The 26,417-nt window shown below is 40.9% G+C and overlaps 1 protein-coding gene across 1 annotated transcript; it reads left to right on the top strand.

The window, feature by feature from the left end:
* Positions 1-14,644: 14,644 nt before the first annotated feature.
* Srp9 (signal recognition particle 9) lies at positions 14,645-25,806 on the top strand. The gene is made up of 4 exons (XM_071600021.1): positions 14,645-14,732; positions 14,803-14,880; positions 19,979-20,047; positions 24,394-25,806. Exons 2-4 carry the CDS (start codon positions 14,809-14,811, stop codon positions 24,511-24,513), a joined length of 261 nt encoding a protein of 86 aa, XP_071456122.1. The 5' UTR covers positions 14,645-14,732; positions 14,803-14,808; the 3' UTR covers positions 24,514-25,806.
* Positions 25,807-26,417: the final 611 nt, after the last annotated feature.

Here is a 26,417-nt window from a genome sequence, read left to right as displayed (position 1 = left end):
GACACTGTCATGTTATAAACACAAATCCTGCTAAAAACAGGGCCCCATGGGTACCTGGACTGGGGAGCGGCTGTGCTATTCAGATCAGTGGCAGTGGTGTCACAGCTGAACAGTATCCTGAGGGGGGGAAAAAAAAACCCCAGTCAGCTCTGTGATCTTTGCAAACTCCTTTTAATTAGGAATCCCAAACACCAATGAAAGCTTGGGATGCTCACGTTAGAAGAAGTCAGAAAGAAGGTTTATGAAAAAGGTCCCTTTTCTGTGTGTTCAGGAGAGGAGCTGATTTGGAACAGAGCCAGGCCCAGAAGGCTCCATTCTGCTCCTTTTGTCCTCTAGGCCTTCAATTCTGTGCCTAGAGCAATACCTCCCTTTTGAGGTAACTTTACAGTTTGCAGATGCATTTTTTCAATGGATCCTCACAAGAGCCTTTTCAATAAGCTAAGACTATGGAGGGTCAGATTGGTTAAGGCATTAGGCAGGACTTCCTACTAGGATCTGGTTTATTGAAAGGACTGGAGAAAGGGCTCACGGTAGTCCCCTTCTCAACCTTACAGTTTAGGATTATCAGAGACCTGGGAGGGACTGGGAAGAAAGCCAGGGAACTGGCAGAATCTTCTGTTCTGCAAAGGGACACATGGAACACCAGGGACATGGCCCGATTAGCCTGAGGATTCTTGCTTTCAGCCAAGTCATCCCACACAATCTCTGGCTCTGGTTGGGTCCTTGAAATTTCATTTCACAACTTCCTGGCAGATATCAGGGCAGCGGATGGTAATCCCGTTAGTGCTGGCCAGTCTCCCGAATAGGCCCCTGTGCTGTCTGCATGCACTTCCCAGACTTCCTCCTCCCCCACATAATGTTGCCCAGTCAGATGACCTTAATCTTGGTGGCAAGCTCTGTAACCTCGCCAAGAAGTCTCCGGACATGTGAAAGTAACTCCTGATAGTGAACATACAGCGAGGCTGACACCCCTCATCCCACCCCCACCCTGCCTCACCCACCTCCTCACCTAGTTCTGCATATAACCTTGCCTGTGCCCAGCCTGCCTTGCAGGAGCCCTGAGACACAGCCAGACTTACAGAAGCTAGGAAGCAGCACCCCCACCCAGATCCAGAAGAACCTGAGTCTGAGCCAGGGACCGTTTGTGCTTGTCATATCTGATGGGATCATTCATTAACTTTTCCTCTAAGGAGCTCAACATGTCTCACTGTGCTTCTTGTTGCTCCCAGTTCCTCCTTCTAAGGAAATCACCAGCCTCCTTGGGGTCACGAAGCTTTAGTAATCAGAAACTAAATAGCACGGAAAACAGGAACAATCACACGGAGGCGAAGCACTCTCTGCTATTATTAGTCAGACCAAAGCGCCTGCCTTTTTCATCATCTCTCAATTACCCGTGTGATGGACCTGGGGGGTGGAGAGAGAGCAGAGAGAAAATCATGACTGCCCTGTGTGTTGCATTTTAGTTTACAATGAGTTTTTTAATTTTAATTTTTGTGGTGCTGGGGATTGAACAGTGCTCTCCCATTGAGCCTGCCCCAATCCCTAACATACTTAAAATATGTTCCTTCTCTCAATTCTCAGAAGAAAACTGTATTTAGAACATGAATAGATGCCAATGTTGGTTTCTCTTTTCTCCCAATGATGTCAGAAGGGAAAATCTTACTATCCCCACTTTACCAAGGAGCAAGTCAAGGTCATAATTATTGAAGGTCAAATAAGTATATTATATAGACTCTAGATTCCAATATAGCTTTCCTGGCTATAAATGTCCAGAATCCCAGAATCCTAGAATTTGTGTATAAGCCCTTTCTTCTTCTTCAATCCTTCATAAGTTAGTCCTGTGATAACAAGCTTTTTTGTTTTGTTTTGTGTTTTGGACTAGAATTAAACCAGGGGTGCTTTTACCACTGAGCTACATCCTCACTCCTTTTTATTTTGAGACAGGGTCTCACTAAATCCTGCAACTGGCCTGGAACTTGCAATTCTGCCTCAGTCTCCTGAGTTGCTGGGATGACAGACATATGTCACTATGACCAGCAATACCAAGGTTTTCTAATGTTTATACACGGGCATGGTTCTGAGCACTTTGAATTCATTATCTAATTTGATCCTCATAAAACACTAATTTCGATAGCAGTATTATTCTCATTCTACAGATGAGGAAACTGATGAACATAGTATATGAGTTTGCCCAAAGTATATTGCTTGTAAGTGCAGAGCAGGAATATGAACCCAGCCAGTCCTGAGTCTGGGCCTTTGGTCACTCTACTACAATGGCTTTCACTTGCTTCACAGTAAGTACCTACCTCTTTCAGAGGTCAATAAGGTCCCTTGAAGGCAAGGACTTTTTATCCTTATTCCCAAGCCCTAAGCACCATGTGTGGAACATGGTATGTGCTTAGTAACTATCTTTTGAATAAATGCATGGATAACTGGTCAGGAAGAAATCTAGGAAAGATCATATGTTTAAATCCAAACTCCCAGAGCTGGGCTGGGGGTGTCGTTCAGTGGAAAAGCACATGCACGAGGCATTGGGTTCAATACCCAGCATTGCAAATAAATAAAATAAAATAAAATACCAGAGTTTGAGTCTTTTTCTGCTTTTATCCAAGATATTAAACAAGCCACTAGAAGAGATTCTTGATTCCAACTTAGTCCATCCTTTGATGAACTTTGAGTGACGGCTCTCCTAAAGGCAGCACCAGCTTTTGAAGACCTTTTAAAGAGCTCCCAGAGACCCCATCTGAGCTCTATCTTCAGGTTCCAGGGCTGTACTTTAGATCAGGGTTTAGATAAGTAGTCATCCTGCAGAAACTGGAAATCCAACCCACAGCCCCTGTGCTGAGGAGGAATTAAATGGTGAGGACTTCCCCAACAACCGAGGGAATCAGCTGCTCAGGTTGGGACAAATCCAGAGCACATGCCCACAAAGGGTGGCGAGTTGCAAATTGAGATCTAATATGAGCCATCTGGTCGTGTGAAATAGCCAACTGGAGGGATGGGGGCCTGGACACTGCCCAAAAGCAAACTTATCTCAGGGAAATGATGAGTCAGATCTACCAAGAAACAAAAGCCTCTAATGAAGTCCCCTTGCAATAGGCTCCATCAAATCTCCCTGGAGGAGGTAGACGTGGGTAACTCCATCTGAAGGTTGCTCCTGGATTCACAGTTTTAAGCTACCTGGTCTCTGAGCACGGCACGGGTGATAAACCTACATTGCTTTCAGACAGCATGAGTTTCAAGAACCTTTTCACATCCAGATAGGTATGCCAGATAGGATGTGATGGGACATGCCACACTGGCTAGGAGCCAGCATTGTCTCCTAGAATTGGGACAGTTCAGCTTTGGTCCTGGAGGACAACTTTCTGGTGTCTTCTGCTCCCAGCCATTGTCACTATTGCCTGTAAAAAAGGAAAAAGCAACCAATTACCAGGTCTAATTATCTTCCTTCAGCCTCTTTCCTGGCAGCAACTGCCAAGGCTCTTGCCAAAACTCTGCTTCACCAATACTCTGATCCAAAAAGTCTCAAGTCAGTGAAGGGAAGGCTCTGCAGCCCAGAGCAGCTGTAAGGCTTCCCAACACCAAGACAGGGCACCAGAGGTCAATGACGGCTTCTTCAAAGCAACTCTCTCTCTTGAGCCCCGTTGGCCTCAGCATCTGCATGGAGGAGAGGTGGTGGCGCCTGCCACCTGGAACCGCACCAGAAAATGACACAACAGCAATCAAGGCACTAACCTTCATCCCCACCTCCCCACCCCCAGGAAGTTAGGAAGCTTTTTAAAGGCCTGTTTGTGCTTGTAGTGGGAACTTCAAGGTCAGGGTGAGCTCCATGGCCATTTCTGTCAGGGCTTGCTCAGACTGGAGCCTGCGCCTCACAGCGGAGCCAGAGCCAGGAGATGGGCCAGGAGCTCACAAGGGAGGTTAGGTGTTCTTAGGGAACCAAGTACTGATCTGTACCACTTTGGACTTCCCAAGTAGTTCTCTACCCACAGGTGAGCCTGAGACCTGTTTAGTCTCTCCCACCTGGAATAAGAGGTAGCTCACTCCTGAAAAATGACCTGAACTGCCAAGGCTCTTCTGACTCACACAAGACTGAGTCAGTCTCCAAACCCCAGTGGCCTCAGGAGCCTGGACTTGTATGAGCAGGGAGTGGGGAAAAGGGGCCCTTGTTCCCTGACTATACTTGCTTTTACTTGCTTCTCTGTGAGTCCTTATTCCCAAGTCCTTCCTTATTCCTTACTCCCAAGCCCTAAGAGGTATGTCTGGCACATGGTATCTGCTTAATAACTATTTTTTTTTTTTTGTACCAGGGATTGAACCCAGGAGCGCTTATTCACTGAGCCACATCCCTAGCCCCTTTTTATATTTTATTTAGAAACAGGGTCTTGCTGAGTTGCTTAGGGCCTTGTTAAATTGCTGAGGCTGGCTTTGAACTCACAATCTTCCTGCCTCAGCCTCTCAAGCCTCTGGGATTACAAGTGTGCATCACTGCTCCTGCAGTAACTATTTTTTTTTAAAAAAAATAAATACATGGTTTTCTGATCACAGGGAAGACAGTCTGTTTAAGTACAAAATCCCAGGGCTGGGCTGGGGATGTAGCTCTGTGGCCATCCACTTGGCCTCCAACCTTGAAGCCCCAGGGGAAGAAGGGCCAGGTGCAATTCCAGGGCAGTTATGAAATCTGAGAAGAGGCTGGCGAGACTTTGGGCTGTACCTTGAGAACAGGCGGTCATTGTGTGACTGGGTGCAGAGGAGGTATAGGATACCCATCAATCAATTCATGCACAAACTTGATCCCAGCCTTGTGCCAAGGGAGGGCCTAGATGCAAGGGAATGGGAAAAGGAGGGTTGTGCCCACGAGGGTGTTGGTGACCTATACCCCAAAACCAAGCTGTATATGTTTCCCAAATTTCACCCCTGGACAAAGATAGTTCCATAGATCACAATGCATATGCCTGATCTAACATCTCTGGAACTACAAAAATTCCATCAGTCAGTTGTTAAAGAAGAATGTTTTCCTTAAAATATTTATGGAGGCTAGTTTCTCCATATGTTGTCATCCTGGGCATTGGCAAATATTTCCTGAGCAGGATTGTCTGCATGATCCTGTCTGAGATATTGTGTTACAAAGGTCAGTTTTGCCCTCCCAGCCCCTGCACCTTAAAGACAGATGATAAGGGATAGTGAAGCTTAGCAGATCCAAGCAACCAGACACACTGTCTTTGCAACTGGTCAAACACAAGAGACACAGAACAATGGGTCATCTGTTTTGAAGATAAAAGCTTTGAATATTTTGTGATTGTTCTCTCTCACAGTGGCCAAGAGGCTGGGTAAAATGAGAAAGGAGTAAATGCAAAGAGGAGAAATTGGGTAGAGAGGGTGATCCATGGTTGCAGGGGAGGCTGGAGGAAATGAGGAACCAGGGCTACCAGGTCTGAGTGGGAGAAGGATCCAGGGCAGGCACCTAATGAACGACTCATCATTTCAGCTCTCCCTCTCTGGGCTTATCTTCTCCATCTGCCCTTCCACAGTTACCCAGGGCACTGAGCTGTTGGAGATTTTTAAACCTTTCTCTTTACTGACTGTGATGAAAGCTGTGGTTGTCAGGGTGCTGGTTCCTGCAATCCCAGTCACCACGTTAAGCTCCCAGGCCACTTTCCAACTTTGTGACCTCTAAAGACATAAAGCTGTGACAGGGAAGTGGGAGGATCTCCCTCACCATGTTTCTAGTCCTCATTGCCCACTCCAGAACCTTCTTTCCCAATCAGTCATTCTAGGCATCTCTGCCACTAAGGTCATCACCATATTCCCTGTATCCTGCACCCCCCCGCCCCCAAGAAGAGCTACACTTGTTCCCTAAAAGCTTGTCTTTGCAAACACCCTCCTTGTATCTGGTACAATCTAAATTTTCTCTCTCTAAAATCCAGCTCCTCTCTGGAGCTTTTCCTGACTCACATTCCCACTTAACCTGTCTCAATTAACTTGAACAGAAGTTCAGCAAAATTCTGGAACTTGGCCTATAATCCCAGCAGCTCAGGAGGCTGAGGCAGGAGGATCATGAGTTCAAAACCAGCCTCAGCAAAAGTGAGACAGTAAGCAATTCAATGAGACCCTGTCTCTAAATAAAAATATAAAATAGGGCTGGGGATGTGGCTCAGTGGTTGAGTGCCTCTCAATTCAATTCCCGGTACCCCCCCAAAAAAAAAATTCTGGGACTTGATTGTAAACACTGTTTAAAAGAGCCACTTCTGCATACAGATGTTGCCTTATTCATGCTGTGTTTTTCTGTATTTCCCACCCACCCCCAAAACAAAACAAAACCTAAGTGAGTCCTTAGGTAGACCTGAGGAAGTGTTGATTGTCTTGGTGGACTGAATGACTGGTGATGTGGCAGCTGTGATCAATCAAGATTCTACTGTCACCCTTCCCCAGGCCACCCAGAGGGTTTCCATGACGGAGCTGCTGCGGAGTAGAGATGCCATCTGATTTATTAATTAATGCAAACATTGTTCATCCAAATGCTCCAGGGCCTGGTTAAAACAAAAACAAAACAAAACATTTAAAAATGATAAAAATAACATTCGCCAGCATAGGAATAACTGAAGTTTTCCACCTAACCCTTCCATCCCAGCAGCAATCCTTCCCTCCCCATCCCTTCCCCGCACCACACACCAGTTTGTGGTCCCCTCTTCCCACCTTCCCTACCTTGTGCTTCCTTGGCAGTGGACAGAATTCCTGCCAGAGTTTGCTAATTGGGTTAATGGAGTGACTGTGTAACTGTGCTCCCCACGGCCCATCCCACCACACTGGCTGCTTTCCGACTACCTGCCTCTCATCTGTTCCAGGATCACTAATTTGCAACAACAACTTCCATTGTCATCCACATGTGGGACTTTGGGGTTTTAAGTGAATCTCCCTAAGGCAGAGGAGAGAAAACGCTGCTATTTTAGTTTGCCTGCTCTACAATGGGGCCATTCTGCGGGATTTCTGGGCAGTGCGGGGCTGCCTGTGTGAAGGGGAAATCGGAGCCTTGATGGGACCCAAGCCAGAGAGCAGTGTGCCCAAGAGGCAGGAGGGAGGGACAGAGGGGAACAGGCGGGGGTAAAATCTTGACCTTTTCTTCCAGCTACTTGGGTTAGCATTTCATTTTAATCAGTTTCAGATGAAATTTACAAGCCCAGAGCCTTGGGAATCTCAGTGCCCCTGACATCGGCCTCAGGTCTCTGGAACAGCTAGCCACAGAGGTTGGGCAGTGTGTGACCTGGCCTGACCCAGCTTCCCCTGGAGGAGGCAGCACTGAGGGTGGCCTTTCCGACACACAAGTTTTAATGGGAGCTCGTTCTCGCTCAATACCCTTGGGAAAAAACAAGGCCTTTGCCTCCTGTTGTTTTTTTGAGGTGTGTTAGATTTGCTTGAAATCTGTTTCACTTAAAGGGATCATTATCTGCCCAAAGTATGGAAATGTCAGCATTCTTGGAGTGGGGTGCAACAGGGACAGAGAAGGACAGCCTTCAGGAACTGTGAAATGCCCCTGGGGGTGCCTCTGAAGTAGGGGTGGCATTACTGTGCTAGTCCAGTCTTGATTCCCCAGTCCCCTGAGACTGGCTCCCCTGGGGGCTTTGTTTCTCAGATGAACTTTTTCCCCCCTATTTTTTTGCTCCTCCCTCCCCACCTTTCTAGCCCTCAGCCACCAGGCAATCCTTAAGTTCCCTAGGCAGTTCCAGGATTATGCTCAGAATGGGGCTGGTGGTGTAGCTCAGTGGTAGGGCACTGGCCCAGCATCCTTGAAGTCCTGGGCTCAGTCCTCAGCACTGCAAGAAATTAAAATAATAATAATAATAATCCAGGAAAGTAGTGAATATAGATCTTAGAGTCAGCATTAGGCTGCTCCCACTGATTCACAAAGGCAAAAGGGTTTTTTTGTCCTTCATATACACAATAACACTTGACATTGTTCTATTTGCAAATGGTTTACCTCCTGACTCTCCCAAGGCAGGAGATACTCAGACCTCTTTGGAGGTACTGTGCCAGGTTATGTCCATCAATGCTTGTTTATGCCTTCAGTTTTGATGCTTTTGTGTACATGCCTGACTTTGCATCCTCCTCAGCACTCATCAGCTTGTGAGTTTCTGGTGCATAGCTTTGGATTTGCTGCTGCGCATCTAGTAGGGTGACAGATCCAGGATAGTTGTTTAATAAGAAATGAATGAATTCACCTCCATTGAAAATAGAGTTGGCAATCAAATAATAGCCAAGGCTGTCTCAGGAAAGTGTTGAGGTTGAGCAGGGTAACCACATGCACCAACACCTTCCCAGCTGAGCTGGGTAGGTGCAGAATCCCTGCCCCACTCCTCCTGTGCCCTCAGAGACACTGTCTCCGGTGACTCTCTGCACACTACTGCCCTCCACTGGACATAGCCAAAGCTGCCCTGAGACCGGCCTCCTGTCAGTACTCAGGTTTCCTTTCCTCCCTATTTGGGACACAACTCCTGGGCAAACCGGTTTCTGGCTGGCTTCTCTTACCAGGTTTGTTTTACCCTGACTGCCTTGCATTGAATCCATGAAACCTGGGAAGGTACAAGAAGAACAAGGTCTTCTTTGACTCCTGGCATATACTGGGCTTGATAAATAGTGAATGTGAGAAAATAAACATAATGACACACATTCCTGGCATGCCAGCCCTACTTTGGACTATTATTATGATCATTAATGGAAGAATCCATTTAAGGAGCTCCACCTGTTCTTAGTCTGGAACAGCTACACAGCTATTTTTAGAAGACAACTCGGGCAAACAAAGGGAGACAAAAAAAATTCAAGCAGAAGAGTTCAAAACCAGTCATTCATCTCAATTTAAAAAATAATAATCTTTTGCAGTACTGGGGATGGAACCCAGGACCTTGTGCATGTTAGGCAAGCTCTCTACCAGTAAGCTACAGACCTCCCACCTCAAAAGGAAGCCCCACTTCCTCCTTCTGCCTGCCTCTGCAGTCCTTTGGTGAAAGATCTGGAACTGGAGATAAATGGAAGGGAAAACAAACACAGATACTGTCAAATCTCAGGGATTAGACTGCTCTCTCCCTTGCTGTGACATGCTTTCTGGCTTCAGTTTTAGGTACTTGTAAACTTGTCTTATTGTCTCCACTCCTGACCTCATTAGTTTTTAAAACACTTGGCCCAATACAATGACTGCCCTGTAAAAGGTTTGTGATACATCATTATTGAATTTCTGAAAGTCAAATATCATATAGGAGTGGCTAATAATTTGCCAATGGTAACAATAAGTTTTAAGAAAGGAGGTTTTATATTTATTGCTTATATATTATTTTGATTTGCTGAGAAATTATTTTCATCTCCAAAAATGCAACTCCAGGGTTAGTCCAGGACCTGTCAGGCAGTTGGACATATGAGTCTGAAGCTCAGGGATAAGGTTTTGACTAAGAACAAATTTAGCTGTCCTACAGTATAGATGTAGTAGATAAAACTCCAAGGTGTCACATAGGGATAACTTGAGATGGTGAAAGCAAAGTCTGATATCTTGGGATCCTAGTGCTGAAGGATCAGAGAGGCAGAGGAGACCAGGACAGAGACAGAGGGGAGGAGGATAAGCTAGGAATAATGGGGTCCAAATAACCCAAGGGCATAGGAAGTTTAGGGACAAAAGAGTGGCCAGTGCCTCAAATGCAGCTGAATGACCTAGTCAAGAAAGGACTAATAGATATATGCATGTGAAGGTCAGCTAGTGACCCCTGAAGACAGCTTTGGGTGGAGATGGGGTGGACACAGTGGAAGTCAGACTCTCACGGGAATGGGATTGAATGGGAGGCAAAGACACAAAAATAATTACAGGAGGCAATGAACACAGGGAATGGATGAGGGCTAATCCAGCTTCTGTATCATCAATAGTTACATTTTCCAAAATTCAAAATTATTCACTTCACTTCCTGTTGTGATTACCATCTGCTGGTTTGCCCATTTGCTGGACCATCAAGAGCAATATCCATGCCAATTTGGGTAGTATAGTTTCTCAGACTTGGTTTCTTCAACTCATGTAAAGGAGAGTTGCAAAGTTCTGTAACTCTTAGGGTCAAATCCTCATCTAAAAACCCATCGGGCTGGCAGGGCTTGGTGGTACACAACTATAATCCCAGTTGACTTGAAAAGTTGAGGCGGGAGGATCATGAATTCAAGGACAACCTCAGCAACTCAGTGAAGCCATAAGCATCTTAGTGAGATCCTAATTAAAAAAAAAAATTAAAAAAAATGTCTGGGGATGTAGTTTAGTGATAAAGTACTGAGCTCAATATCCAGTATACAAACTAATAAATACATTCATAAAAAAAAAAATCCTTGAGGCCACATGTGTCCTGGAGTACATAGCTTGTTGGATTCTAGAAAGGTAATAGGATGCACATACCATGTATTACATAACACTGCCTGCAGAGTCTGCTGGGTTCCATTTAGTAATCAAACAACACCAAGTAAAACCAAAGGACTTTAAGCAACCTTAGTTGAGTTCAGGACTGAGATACTTTTATTTTCTAGAGCTTTTCAGAATTTGGAATTGTGATAAGAACCACCCTGGCAGAGTTGTTTTAAGTCTCAAATGAGAGGTATATGGGAAAACGAAGCAGAAAAGGTAACTACAAAGGGCAAGAAGCTCTGCTTTTCCTGGATGGGAATGAAAGGAATTTTTCTTTTTCTGATATTGTGCCTGTGTGAGCAATTTATAAAGGATAAATTGATAGTTTTTGGAAGCCATGTCTCCATGGTTGGAAAGGAATGACCCAGTTTAAAGAATGCATCCGAGGGTGGCTGGAAACATTTGAATGATGAAGGGCAGTTGTCCTAACTTACTCCTCATCTTATTTATCTCCCTCTTCAGGGGCTGGCGCTGGGCTCTAAGCTGGAACTATAGGGTTGGGGAGCTTCACGATGGAAATCAGATTTTAACTGTCTTCCTCCTGGGCCGTGAGCTCTGTGAGGCAGAGCATAACCCAGCTCCAGGTCTTTGCCTGGGTGGGTGCTTCAATTGTGGGGTGTTTATTTTTTTCCCTGAATAGAATTGAAATTGCTCTCTTATGTTCTTTGTTGTGACAGAAGGCAAACTTAGCATTGTCATAACTTCCATTGTTTGCATCTTCAGACAAGAATTCCTCTTCCCAGAGGGTCCTTCTGACCAGCTCTGCCCCTTGTCTCTGCTCGCTTCTGTTTTTTTTCTTTCCATATTTATTTTTTGTAATTGGACACTATATTATTTTATTTATTTTTATGTGGTGCTGAGGATCGAACCCAGGGCCTCGCTTGTGCTAGGCGAGTGCTCTACCACTGAGCCACAACCCCAGCCCCTTGCTTCTGTTCTTTATGGCTCCTACATCCCTACCTCACATGCCAAACCCCACACCCACCCACACACACCTTATTCTCATTAACTGAGGATTTGGGCCCTTGGCTTCTTCTTCGTCTTATTCCTTTTCTTATTCACAAGTGAGTTTAATATCTGTGTAGATGACCCAACTGGCCTCACCAGGAACCATTGCTCCTCTGAAAGGTTAAAACCTCACATTCAATCTATCTCTTTAGTTCCCTTTTCTTATTATATTGACTTCAAATTTCCTTGAAATTCTGAACCCTTAACTTTTCTCTTTTGATTTAATTACCACTTATCTCACCTGCATCCCATGAATTATCACTTCAACCATTCTTTTTCCAGTACTGCCAACATTTTTGTTCCTTTGTCCTTCTGCCTGACCTAACATCTGCCATTTTCATTTTGGGTGGTGCTGGAGACAGACTCCAGTTAAGGATATACCCAGAGTGTAACTTCCAATACCAGCAGGGCTTTCAGCTCTGCTTAACAGACTGCTTTTGAGGGTTTTGTTGACTTCCTTACTCATTCTTCACAATGGATTTTCTAAATCTTCTCCTAAACCCACTCTTGCTCTCCTATCTCAGAAGATGCCTTTTAGGTGAAAAAGAAAATGTACTTTATTGCCCTTGTATCTGCACATTCACTTAGACTCTCACTCCTCTTTTTCTCCTTCCCCACTACTTCAAAGGCAATGGTGAACCTTCTCTTTTCACTTCTCTGCACCTTCGATCTTCTCTTTACCTTTCTCCTTCAGATCTTGCTTTCCTCAATTTCTCCATCTCTTCTGCATACTTCCCTGAAAGTTACAAACATGCACAGAATCTTTCCATCTTAAAACACATTTTTTTTAACCCGGTGTTCCCCTCTGATCACAATAATGCATTTATAGGGAACAGAATAAAGCAGCTTCCATCACTTTCCTACCTTTTCAGCCTCCTGCAGTGAGTTCCACCCTGAATTCTAGTCTACTGAGGCTTCTTTGGCACAAAGTCACCATAGACCTCCAATAACTAGAAGCAGTTGATTCATTTTGGTTCTCATTGGACTTACACTCTGCCATCTGATACAACTGATCACTCCCTTTCCAGAACCCTCATCACCTCTCACTCTCAATCTCCTTTTACCTCCTTGATAATCTCTTCCTCTTTGGTGGACTCTATTTCTTCTCTCTAAATCTTTGTCCATATAATCATTACCCAGAGTTTGTCTTCTTACAGTATATCTTCTCCCTGAGAAAACTCAACTCAGACCTATCTGCTGATTACTTCTGTATCAAACCTCTCCTGGATTTTCATGTAGAGAGGCTCAGCTCAGCTACCAGCCATCTCCACAACTCCACCTGAATGTCACAAAGAAACTTCATGCTTATCAAGTCTAGAAATTAATCACTGTCTTCCCTGATATATTTCCTAAACCTGTTCTTCCTTTTCCCCTACATCAGTCAATGGTATCACCTCCTCCACTGACCTAAGAGTCACTCTCTACTCCTTTCTTTCCCTCATAGCCCTCATCCAATCATTGACCAAGTGAATCTCAAATCTGTAACTCTCCATTCCTAAACTAGTGCCTTAATTCAGATCCATATCCCATAGTCTCTCATGCCTTTTTATGCAATAGCATCTTTCCTGTCTTTCTTTTCTTTTCTTTCTGTGCTAGAGATCAAACTCAGGGCCTTGTGCATGCGAGGCAAGCATTCTACCAACTGGAGCTATATCCTCAGCCCCTGCAGCATCTTATGAGGTGTCCCTGCCTCCAGGCTTGTACCATTTCAATTCAGTCTTTTTTATTTTTTGGTACTGGGAATTTAACCCAGGGGTGCTTAACCACTGAGCAACATCCCCAGCCCATTTTTTATTCTTTTTATTTAGAGACAGCGTCTTGCTAAGCTGCTTAGGGCCTTGCTAAGTTGCTGAAGCTGGCTTTGAACTCTCAATCCTCCTTCCTCAATCTCCCGAGCCACTGTGATTACAGGCCTGCACAAGTGCACACAGCTTTCAATCAGTCTTAACATGCAGCTGCAGCCCTGTAAAATGCAAATATGGTTAGAAGCAGGAAGAATGCTTGAGTGCTAGCCTGGGTAATATAGCAAGATAGGAGCGGGGGAGGAGGAAGAGAAGAAGGAGAAAGAGGAAGAAAATTAATAAAAAAGGGGGGGGGGATCTGCTTAAAGCCTTTCAAAGAACAAAAAGTACTAATCTATAGTAGCAGAAAGTATATCTGTACTGGATAGGATGGCACACACCTGTAATCCTAGTGACTCCAGAGGCTGAGAAAGAGGACTGCAAGTTCTAAGCCAGCCTCAGGACTTAACAAGGCTCTCAACAACTTAGAAAGATCCTTTCTCAAAATAAAAATAAATAAATAAAAAGGACTGGGGATGTAGCTCAGTGGTGAAGTGCCCCTGGGTTCAATCCCCAGTACCAAAAGAATTTTAAAAATATGTATATGTTTAAAGCATATTCATAGCAATAGGAGTGAAAGTTTGGAAACTGAATATAAGGAAGCATGAGGGAAATTTCTGGAGATGAAAAATGTTCTATATCTTGATTGTGGTATTTAGGTATGTGGGTATATACCCAATGGGTATATACATTTGTCAAAATGCATGAAACTGTACACTTAAAATTGGTGCGTTTTATTATATGTAAAATATACCTCAATAAACTTTATTTGTAAAAGGTACCTTTCTATGGCACCAATGGCCTGATGGACAAAATTCAAATTTCATATCCTAACATATACAATGATATGGCTCCTCTCCTTTCTACTCTTCTCACGTCCCCTAAACACCTTTTATATTAATAGTTCACTGCAGATCTACAATGGGCCTCTTCCTTGCCTGCCAGTTCAACTTGTGTCAGCCTCTGTGAGCTTATCCCCCACCCCCAAATAACCATTCTTTTGGGCTCGCTGCACTGGCTCTAAATAAATATTTACCATAGAAAGATTTTGATTTCAATCCTGTTATGTGTCTCCCTTCCTTCACCAGACTATGTGTGTGATGGCTGGACCTTGTCATTTCATGCTTATATCTCCGCTCCTATCACATTCTTTGTGATTGAGCCGCTCAATCTTTGTTAAAGGAACCTGGGCTTCATTATTGCAGTCCAACCCAGGGGGCAACCGGAGAGACGCTGCCCCTCCACTCCTGCAGGAGGCGCTGTGGCAAACGCCATCCATCGGCCTGCTCTTGACTTCCTTGGGCTACACGCTGGGGGCTCCGCCCCCTCCCTCGTAACATCCCTCTTGCCCATTGGTCAAGCGCGGTCGGAGCTGTCCAACGGAGCAAGGCGTTGGTGCGAGGAGGCACCACCATCTTTGAGCAGCTGGGACTCCTACGTTGGTCGGCTACTGCAGGTTGTAGGTAGGTAGGTGGGCCAGGCAGTGCCGCCTCCGGTCCCTTAGGCTTGCTTCTCATTCCCATTCCATCCCAGGCCACGATGCCGCAGTACCAGACCTGGGAGGAGTTTAGCCGCGCGGCCGAAAAGCTCTACCTCGCTGACCCTATGAAGGTAAATAGTGGGGCCTCTGCCTCGGGTACCAACCCGGGATCAGAATGTCTTCCCTGTCGTCCGCTTGAGCTCAGGGGGTTCTCTAGTATTCCCAGGAGGTGGTGGGAGGGAGCCGAGATGGACCCCGCCAAATCTAATTGTACCTGCTGTCCTGTCCCTATCCCCGACTCGAGTGGCCCAGTGAGGTCCTGATGACATCAGTTAGGATCGTTTCATTCATAACCGTCAGTACAGACGCTTCCAGTCCCTGAACTTCCTCTATGGCTTTGATGGATTTACGTGTCTCTAAGGACGGGGCTCCTCCCTCTGCAGCTCCGGATTACTGTCCGTTAGGTGTCTTGGTGCCCATTTCCCCTACCACCAAGATGTAAATAAATGTACCTCGGATATATAAAACAGTGATGTTAATTCTTTTGACAGCCCAGGCTTTCTTTAAAGAAATCTGTTTGGAAGCAGATATGTCCCTGCCCAAAGGGGGTTCTTAATGTTTTGAGGGTCCGTGGCCTTTTTTGAGAATGTTTGCACCCTGTTCCAGGAAAACGCACTTATGCATAAATGTTTGCAAAAGGTTTCATTCCCCACCTCACCATGCCAGATTTACTTCTGTGGGAAACACAAAGGGAAGATTGCAGCCTATCCCTTAAGGAGCTGGTATTTTTGGAAGGTACTATGGATAAATGTGAATATATCCTTTGGAGAAGAAAGAAAAAGAAAAGCGGTTACTCTTAAGAAACGGGGCTCAGATTTTACTGAGTCAGATTTTCATTGATCAATCAGTAAATAATATGAACTGTGTTTTAAAGGTATATATTGGGCTGGTAACCTGTAACTCCCACGCCACATGTTGTTTATATTGAGCATCATTTAAATGGGGCAGCAAAATGTGTTGATACTATAATTAAAAATAGTATTAGACCAATGGAAAGACCTAAATAACCAAAATACTAAAACATTTTCAGTGCCATTTTTAAACTGATATAACAATACTTTATTAGTTTCATTTGTAAAATATTAAGGTTCTTCATAAAGTGATATAATAAATAATGAAGTGAATTAGATATTTTTGAAATCAAGTACTTACTTGTGACACTAGTGAGTGCTGACTGTTCCATTTGGTGGTTTTCCTTTCCCCTGGTCACAGGGTCATTTGTTTCTTCAGTCCATGAAGATAGTATAAGATTTTTGTCCAAAAGCACCCACAGATTTATATATTCAAATATTTTTGTATTTGAATATATAAATATTCAAATATTTTGAATCAAAATATTTTCAAAAATATTTGAAAAGACAGTAAAGAATATACAGAGTCACCTCAAGAGGGGCTATATTTCAAGAATGTGGCAGTAGTTATAGGGCAAATGAAAATTAAAATAGTAATTGGAGAACATCACTGTGCAAAAGCATTTCTAGACTAGACAAGAGGGAGAACCTTTCAGTTCTTCACCCAGCTGAATAATTTCAGTGGCCTAAAAACTCCTGCATCCTCATGATGGCTTTCTACTGCCTTTTAACTGATTTTTGGATGGAGAGGATGAAAAGAGTTTTATTGAGTGCGTTCTATGTGACAGGCATCTTTCATATATGTATAGTTTAGGGCTAGAGATGTGGTTCAGTGGAGAGTGCTTGCCTGGTAAGCATGAAGCCTGGGGTTCAAAACTAAAAATAAAAACAGCAGAATGTATAATTGGAATGTGTATGTATAATTTATTAAAACAACTGCAGCAACTGTGTTAGTTAGCTTTGAGTCATTCGTGTCCTTAATACTTAACAAAAGCAATTTAGAAGAGGGAAAGTTTATTTTGGACTCATGGGTTCAGAGGTCCATGGTAGGCCGATGCCATTTCTCTGAGTGAGGCAGAAGATCATGCCAATGGTGTGGTGGAAGAGAGCTTCTTAGCTCAGGGCAACCAGGAAACAGAGAAGAGGCCAGGGACAGATATTGCCCCTAAGGTCATGCTCCCACTGACCCACTTCCTCTAGCTGTGCCCTCCCTGCATATTGTTAGCACCTAGAAGGCCATTCAGATTATTAATCCATCAAATGGATGAGTTTACTGATGAGGTCAGAGCCCTCATGAATCATCATTGCTGCATTGCCCACAACATGAGCTTCTGGGGAAACATTCAAGATCCAAACCATGATAGCAACCCATTGAAGTGGATAAATAAACAGTCTTAGATTCCATAAATTGTTTGCCTAATATCTAAGAGATTAAGCTGAAATACAGATTTAGGCTCTGAACTCCAAGTCCATTCTGCTCTTACCAGGGATAAAGAAAAAATTTTGGCCAGGTGCAGTGACACACCCCTGTTATCCCAGTGACTTAGAATGCTGAGGCAAGAAGATCACAAGTTCAAAGTCAGCCTCAGCAACTTAGGGAGATTGTCTCAAAAAATAAAAAAGACTGGGGATATAGCTCAGTTGGTAGAGTGCTTGACTCGCATGCACAAGGTCCTGAGTTCAATCCCCAGCACCACAAAAAAAGTAAATTAAAAAAAAAAAAGGGTTGAGGATATGGCTCAGTGGTTAAGTGCTTCTGGGTTCAATTCCTGGTACTAAAAGAAAAAGAAAGAAAGAAAGTTTTTTTTTCAGGACTCTGGAGTCTATTTTCCAAAATCTCTGTCCTCTCATACCAGCATATTTAGGTTGATGATTGTATCTGTCATCTTTTACCACTCTCAACATAGCTCTAATTGAAAATGGTATTACTGATAGACTGTATAATAACTTCTTAGTTACTCTGTCTGCCCTTTTTAGTCTCTCCTTCACACCTGCTACAGCTGTCTAAAAAATAAAAATTGAATTGTTCCCTGCTTTAAAAACTTCATTAAACTTCACTAACTCTCAGTCTCTGTCTGACCCTCTTTCCAGTCAGGCATTATTTACCCCCATTTCCACCATCTTCAACTATAGACTCAATGAAACTACAGAATTCATCAGATCATTATTCAGAATACTTATCCTTTCTCCAACCTTCTTTCTTAGAGGGGGGAAAAATGCATTTTTCTTTTAGTCAACTTTTTGTCACTCTGACCAAAATACCTGACAAGAACAAATTAGACAAGGAAAGGTTTATTTTGACTTGCTGATGCAGAGTTCTCCATCCATGGTTAGTTGACTCCATTGCTTTGGGCCTGAAGTGAGACAGAAGAAAGGTATGGTGAAAAAAGCTGCTTAGCTCAGGGCAGCCTGGAAGCAGAGCAGAGAGTGAGAAGCCAGGGACAAAATATAATTTCCAAGGTGTACCCCCAGTGACCTCCTTACTCCAGCCTCATCCCACCTGTCTACAGTTACCACCCAGTAATCCATTGAAATTATTAATCCAGTAAATGGACTAATTTCCTTATTAGGTGATAGTTCTCATAACCTAATTATTTCACCTCTGAATGTTCCTGCATTAAGTTAGCTTTTGGGGAGGCATCTCATATCTAAACTATAACACATTTTCAAGGATAGCTCCTAAAAGAAGTGACTCTTTCCCTTCTCCCAGTGTAAATTGTTTTCTCTTTTTAGTGGTTTACCTATGTATGCCTTTATAGGACTTAATTAATTCTGTTTTATGTTTTGATTATTTTGGTTGGTTGAATTCAAAGTTCCTAAGAGGGCAAAAATCTTGACTTTTTTCCTCTCCTTTCCTGGCACGTGCATGACACAGTGGCTCAGGTGCCCCTTAAGCTACAAAACAGAATCCTGTCTTACAGAACCATATGCCCTTTAACTCTCATTTCTTCTAGTGAAACCAGTGAGTATTCTCTTAACTGAGAGTTAAAACTTTATATAGTTGTCATGCTTAGTATATTTTTAAATTTTGGTTTCTTTTGTTTTTAAAATTAAATTTTTAAAAATAAGTTAAAACAGTTTAATAGTTCAATAAATATTTCACAAACATTCTGGTTATTATTTCTCTCTACTTAAATGCGGGTGAATTCCGTTTCCCTTATCAAGACACATCTCCAAGAGATGTAACTTTTTTTTTGCAATCCCAGGAGTACAGAGAGCATAATGGGAAAAGTTGTAGGTTATAGCTGTATTATTAGCCCTTTTTAGTTTCCAGAATTGTTTTTGACACTTTTTGTGCTACATTGTAAGCATTTTAAAACTATATTCCTGTTTTGGCTTGTAGATTCTTCGCAGTTTTTGAAACAGCTAGCTAAGCAAGAGTTACTGGTATTGTATAGCAAAAACAAACAAAAACAAAACAAAAAACTGACTGCTGATTATGCTTGCTTACATCCATCAGTAAAAGAACAAAAAAAAAGTTCACAGAATCTGGAAGTTACTGGATATTGTCTTATATTATATTCTAATATCTGAACAATATCTTGGCTACTTAACTAGAATACTGAACAACATCAGTGCAGGTTTTTGGAAAAGTTGTTGCTAAGAGACTTCTTTTTGAATCTACCTTCTGACAGCCATGGAAGGATAGAAACTCTATCCAGCACTGAAGCACTGTTTCCCTGAAAAATGAATTTGAGCTTTTTGTTTGTTTTTATTTTTGTGGTGGTGGGGATTAAACCCAGGGCTTCAGGCATGCTAGGCAAGTGCTCTACCACTGAGCTATATCTCCAGCACTGTAATTGGACTTATTAACCAGCCATTTCTGCTTATTTGTTTTCCTGTTATTTCTCCATGACTAGGTGTGCTGGCATATATTCTCATTGGGAAAAAAAGCCAAACTATCTTATAGTCTTCAGAGACATTCCCTGAGTATGAATATGCTTTGGGAGTTTTCTTTAGACTGGCTGCAATTATAATATCCAAGTTTTTAAAAAATATTTTTATTTATTTTTAAGTGGTGTTGAGGATTGAACCCAATGCCTCACATGTGCAAGGCAAGCGCTCTACCACTGAGCTACAGCCCCAGCCTTCCCACTTTTTTTTTTTAAGTATTTAAAGTGTAGCACAAGGAATGAACTAAAATGACTTCTTTTTTTTGAAACTTATAATTTCAGTAATGACAAGACTACAATAAAGATGCCTTTAGATGTTTTGGGTGTTTATTCTAAAAAGGATCCTTTCAGCCTACCTGAAGACTAAATTATTTAGAGAAATGACATCTGTCTTTACTATATCTAAATATGTGTTTTTATTTCAGGCACGTGTCGTTCTCAAATATAGGCATTCTGATGGGAGTCTGTGTATTAAAGTAACAGATGATTTAGTTGTAAGTATACATTTTTATTTGTTGCATACTTTCAGATTTTTTTGAGTTGATCACTTGAAATTATTTATATAGAATTTATGCAGATTACCCATTAGGATGCTTCTTTTGCCTTTTATTCCAAAATGATGAGCCTCATTCTAGAAGCTACTTTTATAGACATTCAAGAAATAATTTTACTTGCCTCATCATTGCAGCTTGTCAGGTATGGCTTAACAGTTGCTTTCTCTGGACCTTAAGCAAAAGAAACATAGAGACCAAAATTGAATATAGGAGAGGAAAGGTTTCATTTTTGTTTGTGAGAGAAATAAACAGTGGGGCTGGGTATATAGGTCAGTGCTAGAGCACTTGCCTCACCTGCATGAGGCCCTGGATTCAGTCCACAGCATCACAAAAAATAAAACAAGTAGTAGTAAACAATGTATTTGAACACAAGTTATAGACTTTGTTATTGTATCTCTCTTCTTTCTTGATGTTCTCACTCTTCTTACTTCCTCCCATCCCATTCCTTCCTTGGCCCTCTGTCATCTGGTTTGTACCACTCACACTGCTCTTGGTGAGAGCTCATGAGCAGCATCTTTTTTTCAAACCCAGTAGTCTCATCACTTCATATTTTGTTTGATCCTTGCTCATTTTGATACAAAGACTGCTCTCTCATGGAAATTATTATTTTGACACATGTGGCTAAATTTTATCTTGGCTTTCTTTGTTTCTGTCTCATTCTTTGATAATTATTTCTTTGCTGTGTCTCCATAAATATTTGTTTCCCTAGAATTCTCTCCTTTATTGTCTTTTTCATATTATGACATCTGGAGCAATTCCTTCAGTTGAGTCCAGTATTGCTTATATTTGTGTCTCCTTGCAAGTTTGCGTGTTTAGTTCCCATTTTTCTTCTGATGTCATGATTTAACTCTTAAGTATCTTTGCCTCAAATACTATTCAAAGTAAGTCCCTCCAGAGTGGAGCTTATCAGCTCATTTCTGTCTGGCTCCTTCTCTTCCTACTTGAGTTGCATTGCCATCCACCTGGTCAGAAACCTTGGGATCATTTCCCTCATTCTCCTGTCCACTCATTGTTTATTTGAAACCTGTTTTGATCTCCTCATAAATCACACACACTTTGCTAGGCATTTGGAGTTACTGATTCAAGAGCTCCTTCCTCATTTTTCCTGCACAGACTCTCCATCTTTGCACTTACTCTCTTTATGTTTAGGATTTTATCTCTTGTCTGGCCTGTTAGAATAGACTTCCAACTATATCCTTTCTTCTTTTGTTCACTTTTTATTGCTGCCACAATCTTTCTTTCTTCAATTTCATATTCCCCTATTCTCTATTTTCTATTTTACTTAAGAGCTCCTTTAACATACTGTGGTTAGGCCTCTGCTTTTGAACATTTTGTTTCTTCCTTTGCAATATTGAATCCCACCCCCATTCCCAATGTGGGAAGACTGATCATCTTTCAGAACCAGACTCATGAGGATTGTTTCATTTCTTTTTGATTTCTCTTGTGCTGTATCACAATTATCTTTTTAATAGACTTATTGCTGGGCTGGGGTTGTGGCTCAGTAGTAGAGGACTTGCCTCGTGTGTGTGAGGCACTGGGTTCAATTCTCAGCACCACACATAAATAAATGAATAAAATAAAGGTCCATCAACAACTAAAAAACTTTTTTAAAAAAATAGACTTATTGCTTCAAGATAATAGAGGTAGATGAATAATATTCTTACCTGTATTCTTACCCTTAGTCTATCTTGATCCAGAGAGTACTCAGTAAATATTTTTAAAAATAGATTAATTCTTCTAAAAAATCACTTTTGGTCATATATCATATTTGTGTCTGGGGTTCTATTATGAGGTTGCATGAAGTCAGAACTTTTAATGATTACCATGTTTCCTAAGGAGCAGTTGAATCTGGTGGAGTAACTAAAAATGTAGAAAAGGAAGAAAAAATTGAGATGATTCAAGAGGTCTGAATCCTAGCTTAACCATTTATTAGCATTTTGACCTTGGAAAAATTTGCCCTTCTGGATCTCAGTTTCCTCATCTATAAAATGCCATAATAATAGTCTGTTTACCTGATTGTGATGTTGTGGAAAGCAAACAAAATACATGAACGTATCTAGCATTAGTGCTTGTGACTTGTTAGATTAAATAAATGTATTCTTGAATCTTGAGCATTCCACATTAAGAAAAAGTTTAATTGTGATTATCCCAGAGTGGTTAAGATATACCTGCTGAAGAGAAACAGATATGCCTTGTTTTAAAACCGGGGAGGGGAAATGCAGAATAAATTTTAATACAAAGGCTTTATCTCAAGGTGATTTTTTTGTATGTGTGCCCCTCTGGTCTCAGTTTTGGCCAGAGGGATATCAAAGTCACCAAGAATAATTTGGAGGTTGCCAAGGACTTGTTTAAAAGTTTTTTCAAGTCTGACCGAGAACTCTGACATTTAGAAATAGAAAAGAAGGGCTGGGGATATAGCTCAGTTGGTAGAGTGCTTGCTTAGCATGCACAAGACCCTGGGTTCAATCCCCAGCAACATACACACACACACACAAAAAAAAGAAAAAGAAATAGATAAGGAGAAGTGAATTTTTTTTTAAAAAAAGTCTTTATCTCCAAGTAATAGCTTTTTTGCCCCTCATAATTTAAGGATCCATGTTAAACAATATCAGAAATAATTTATTTGGCATTTTTTTATTCCATTTCCTAAAACTACTAAGAATTAAACCATATCTAGAAATATCCAGAAGGGACTAAAAAAAGTTTGTATATTGCCTTCACTAATTTTAAAAGCTAATAATTTTATCAGAAAACTTGGTCTTAAACTGTATTCATCATTATCACCACATAGCTTTATTTTTTATGATTGCATGTATGTATCACTTTTCCCCCTAATCCCCCAAATGATTTATAATTTTCTCTTTCTTGGGCACTGGGTATTGAACCCCGGGGTGTTTTATCATTGAGCTATATATTCCCAGTCCTTTTTATTTTGAGACAAGGGCTTTTTAAGTTGCTGAGGCTGACCTCACACTTAGGATCCTTTGCTTTATAGCCTCCCAAGTTTCTGGGTTTAATGTAGGCATGTACCACCGTGTCTGCCTTAGTATGGCCTTATTACAAGGTTTTCATACAAATTTGTACAGTGTGGGTAATTTTTTTAATTAATTAATTTTTTTTTAGTTTTAGGTGGCACAGTATCTTTATTTTTATTTTTATGTGGTGCTGAGGATTGAACCCAGTGCCTCGCGCATGCCAGACGAGCACGCTACCACTTGAGCCACATCCCCAGCCCTAAATTTTTTTTTTTTTAAGTGAGTTCTTTAAAGACTACATGAATTCAGATCAGTTGGGCATGGTGAGGTTGAATTTCCAAGTCATTTAAGTTAATGACTTATTATAGGATCATTAGTTCCTGTTGTATAAAACTCATGTGGACCTCTAGGTGGGTTAAAGAAAAAATGGACCTAATTACAAAATGAGAAAAGGCTGCCAGCTCAAAGTTTGTGTGTTTGAAGATTTTAGAACAAATGGTTTTTGACTAACTATAAGCATATCTAAGGTTTTGGGTTGGTTTAAAAATTATAATAAATACCTTCAGAAAATCAAGATTGGACAGACTTAGTTGGTTTGATTTAATTATGCACCAGCTAGAAGCAGGGAATTCTAGACTTTGAAGAAAAATATTGTTAAACCCATAATTTCACAGATAGGGAACGGGATCCTAAGATTTTTTTGGCTTTTTTTTCCACTGTAACTCAGTTATTAGTGACTGTGTTCCAGGAGAGAATATCTAATTTAAGTCCTTGAATTCTTCTCAACAGCCCACAACAGGATTTAATACATTACTAACTGATCATTTTTTAGAAGTTTCTAGTAGATATTGAATAATTTTGAATCCTCAGAAGTAGTATTCAAAATGCCATTCCTAAAGCCAGATATGGTGGTACATTCCTGTAGTCCCACTGACTTGGAAGGCTGAGACAGGAGGATCACTAGTTTGATGCCTGCCCAGCAATTTAGCAAGGCCCTAAGCAACCTAGCAAGATTCTATCTCAAAATAAAAAATAAAAAGGGCTGTGGAATGTTTCTCAGTGGTAAAGTGACCCTGGGTCCAATCCCCTGTACAAAAAAAAAAAAAAAACATAACAATGACAAAAATACCATTCTTAAGGAATGTAATTGCTGGAAGCTTGTGAACTTGAGTACAGTTTGTCCTTTGACTGTAGAGAGAATAGAGCAAAACAATAGTAGGAAGGACTCTCAGAGTTTTTCCTAATTACTGTTTTCACAGTGCCAGTATCTGGTTTTACTTAGTTAATGTATAATTTTAAAATTTCTGACAGTGTTTGGTGTATAGAACAGATCAAGCTCAAGATGTAAAGAAGATTGAGAAATTCCACAGTCAACTAATGCGACTTATGGTAGCCAAGGAATCCCGCAGTGTTGCCATGGAAACGGACTGACTGGTTTGAAATGAAGACTCTTTTTGTCATGTTCTTAGGAAGTAAATATCTTTTGAATATGAGGAAGTGTTGACAAAAAATACTTTATGTAACTAAGTGAGCTATTCAAAAGCTGGGAGATATTTTTTTTGTACTTTATTTTTAATGTTTACTTTAGAGAGCTAGGAATATAAATGCTTTCTGTTAGAAAGCCATTATTTATCTTTGAAAATTAAATAAGAAATGCATCTGTCTCAGAAACTTTTTACAGATTATTTGATGTTGGCCAAAATATACAATTATTTCTCTGATAAATTTATATTAGTAATTTAAAATGAAATACCAAAAAAAGCCAGTTCTTCTTAAATTTAGTTTGTCTGTCTTTAAGAGAAAATTAAATGTAACCATTGTGCTGGATCATTATATTTCTTTTGGAACATAAAATTTGTGTTATTAATAACCAATAAACTTATAGTAACTGGAATTAACTATACAAAATAGTATGGCTGATTATGTCTCAGTTATATCTAAAAGTAGTTAAGAATAACATATTCTTTACTTTAAGCTTTTCCAATTTAAACTACCTTTTTTTTTTTGCTAATAAGGATTGAACCCAAGGGTGCTTAACCACTGAGCCACATCCCCAGTCCTCTTTTTATGTTTTATTTTGAGATAGGATCTCACTAAGTTGCTTAGAGCGTCGCTCAGTTGCTGAGACTGACTTTGAACTTGCAGTCCTCCTGCCTTAGCCTCCTGAGTCACTGGGATTATAGGCATGCACTGCTGTGCCCAATTAAACTACATAAGGGATTTATAGTATCAGTATCAGCTTGTTAAGCAATGAATGACTGTGATAAAAACAACAGCAGTTATTTGAACACATGATCAGAATAATGATCACTATAATGGACTGGAACCACTGTATTACAGAATATTTGCTACATATTTCCCATGAGAAATATTTCTCAGAAGGGCTAAGGATTATATGAATTGTTTAATATTTGCATACCTCCATGATACCCCTGCCCATTTTCTTTTCTTACCTAAGCTGTTAAACATATTGTCATGCTGTTATATGTCTTCTAGTAAACCAGAAATATGACATTATTTCATATTTATATTTGTAATTTGATTTTACTATCTAAATGTAATGTTCTTATGTTGATTCCTTGGGTGAAGTGAAAGCACTATATTAAAATACATATATTTTTGTAGTAATTGTCATGTTGAACAACATTTTAGTTTGGAAGGTTCCATTAGCCATAAGAATTTTGGATTGTTTTAGAGGTCAGTAAATAAAAAGCATTACATAGATTTATGTTGTTTTGGTTGAAGTTTTTAACTTCTCAAAAATTATTGATTTCTTGACTAGAGTATACTGTATTCACTTAGTCTAAAGTAAGCCTCTAATGATACTGAAAGCATTTTTTGTTATTTTTCTCAGCACTTTTTTATTACATGACTTTTTAAAACTGTATGTTGATGGTTGGATTATTCTCCTGAATTAGAAAAGTAGCATCAAATAATATAGAGGTTTTTAGATTTCCAGTTTTTTCCCTCAAAATTAATGGGGCAATGATGGGGTTTGGCTTTTTTCCTTCTCATTTACAATTTTTCACTTTAACACTACTTTATACAGACAGACCTGAAAGGGAGGGACTAGTTGCAGCTTATAGATGTTCAAGAGCAGAGGTTTAAAGTTACACTGCCCAAGTTGCAATATTGGCTCTGCTAGCTCCTAACTCTGTTCCACACAGGATACTTCTCTAAGTCTTTATTTTCTTCTCTGAAAATTGAGCTAACAACAGTACCTTCCTCATTGGTCTTTATGAGTATTAAATGGCATGATCCATTTTAAGATTTTTAGCACAATGTCTAGAACACAGTAAAGAACAATAAACTGTACTATTATTATTAGGATGATT

Source organism: Marmota flaviventris, chromosome 12, assembly GCF_047511675.1.
Source record: "Marmota flaviventris isolate mMarFla1 chromosome 12, mMarFla1.hap1, whole genome shotgun sequence".
In the NCBI taxonomy this organism is placed as follows: Eukaryota; Metazoa; Chordata; class Mammalia; order Rodentia; family Sciuridae; genus Marmota; species Marmota flaviventris.
This window is presented reverse-complemented; position numbering and strand designations above follow the sequence as displayed.

Excerpts from the sequence above, each read along its gene's own strand:
- Srp9 (XM_071600021.1), top strand. The coding sequence starts at position 14,809 with ATGCCGCAGTACCAGACCTGGGAGGAGTTTAGCCGCGCGGCCGAAAAG. Across the intron at positions 14,881-19,978 it reads ACCTCGCTGACCCTATGAAG|GCACGTGTCGTTCTCAAATA; the intron begins GTAAATAGTGGG and ends TTTTTATTTCAG. Across the intron at positions 20,048-24,393 it reads AAGTAACAGATGATTTAGTT|TGTTTGGTGTATAGAACAGA; the intron begins GTAAGTATACAT and ends AATTTCTGACAG.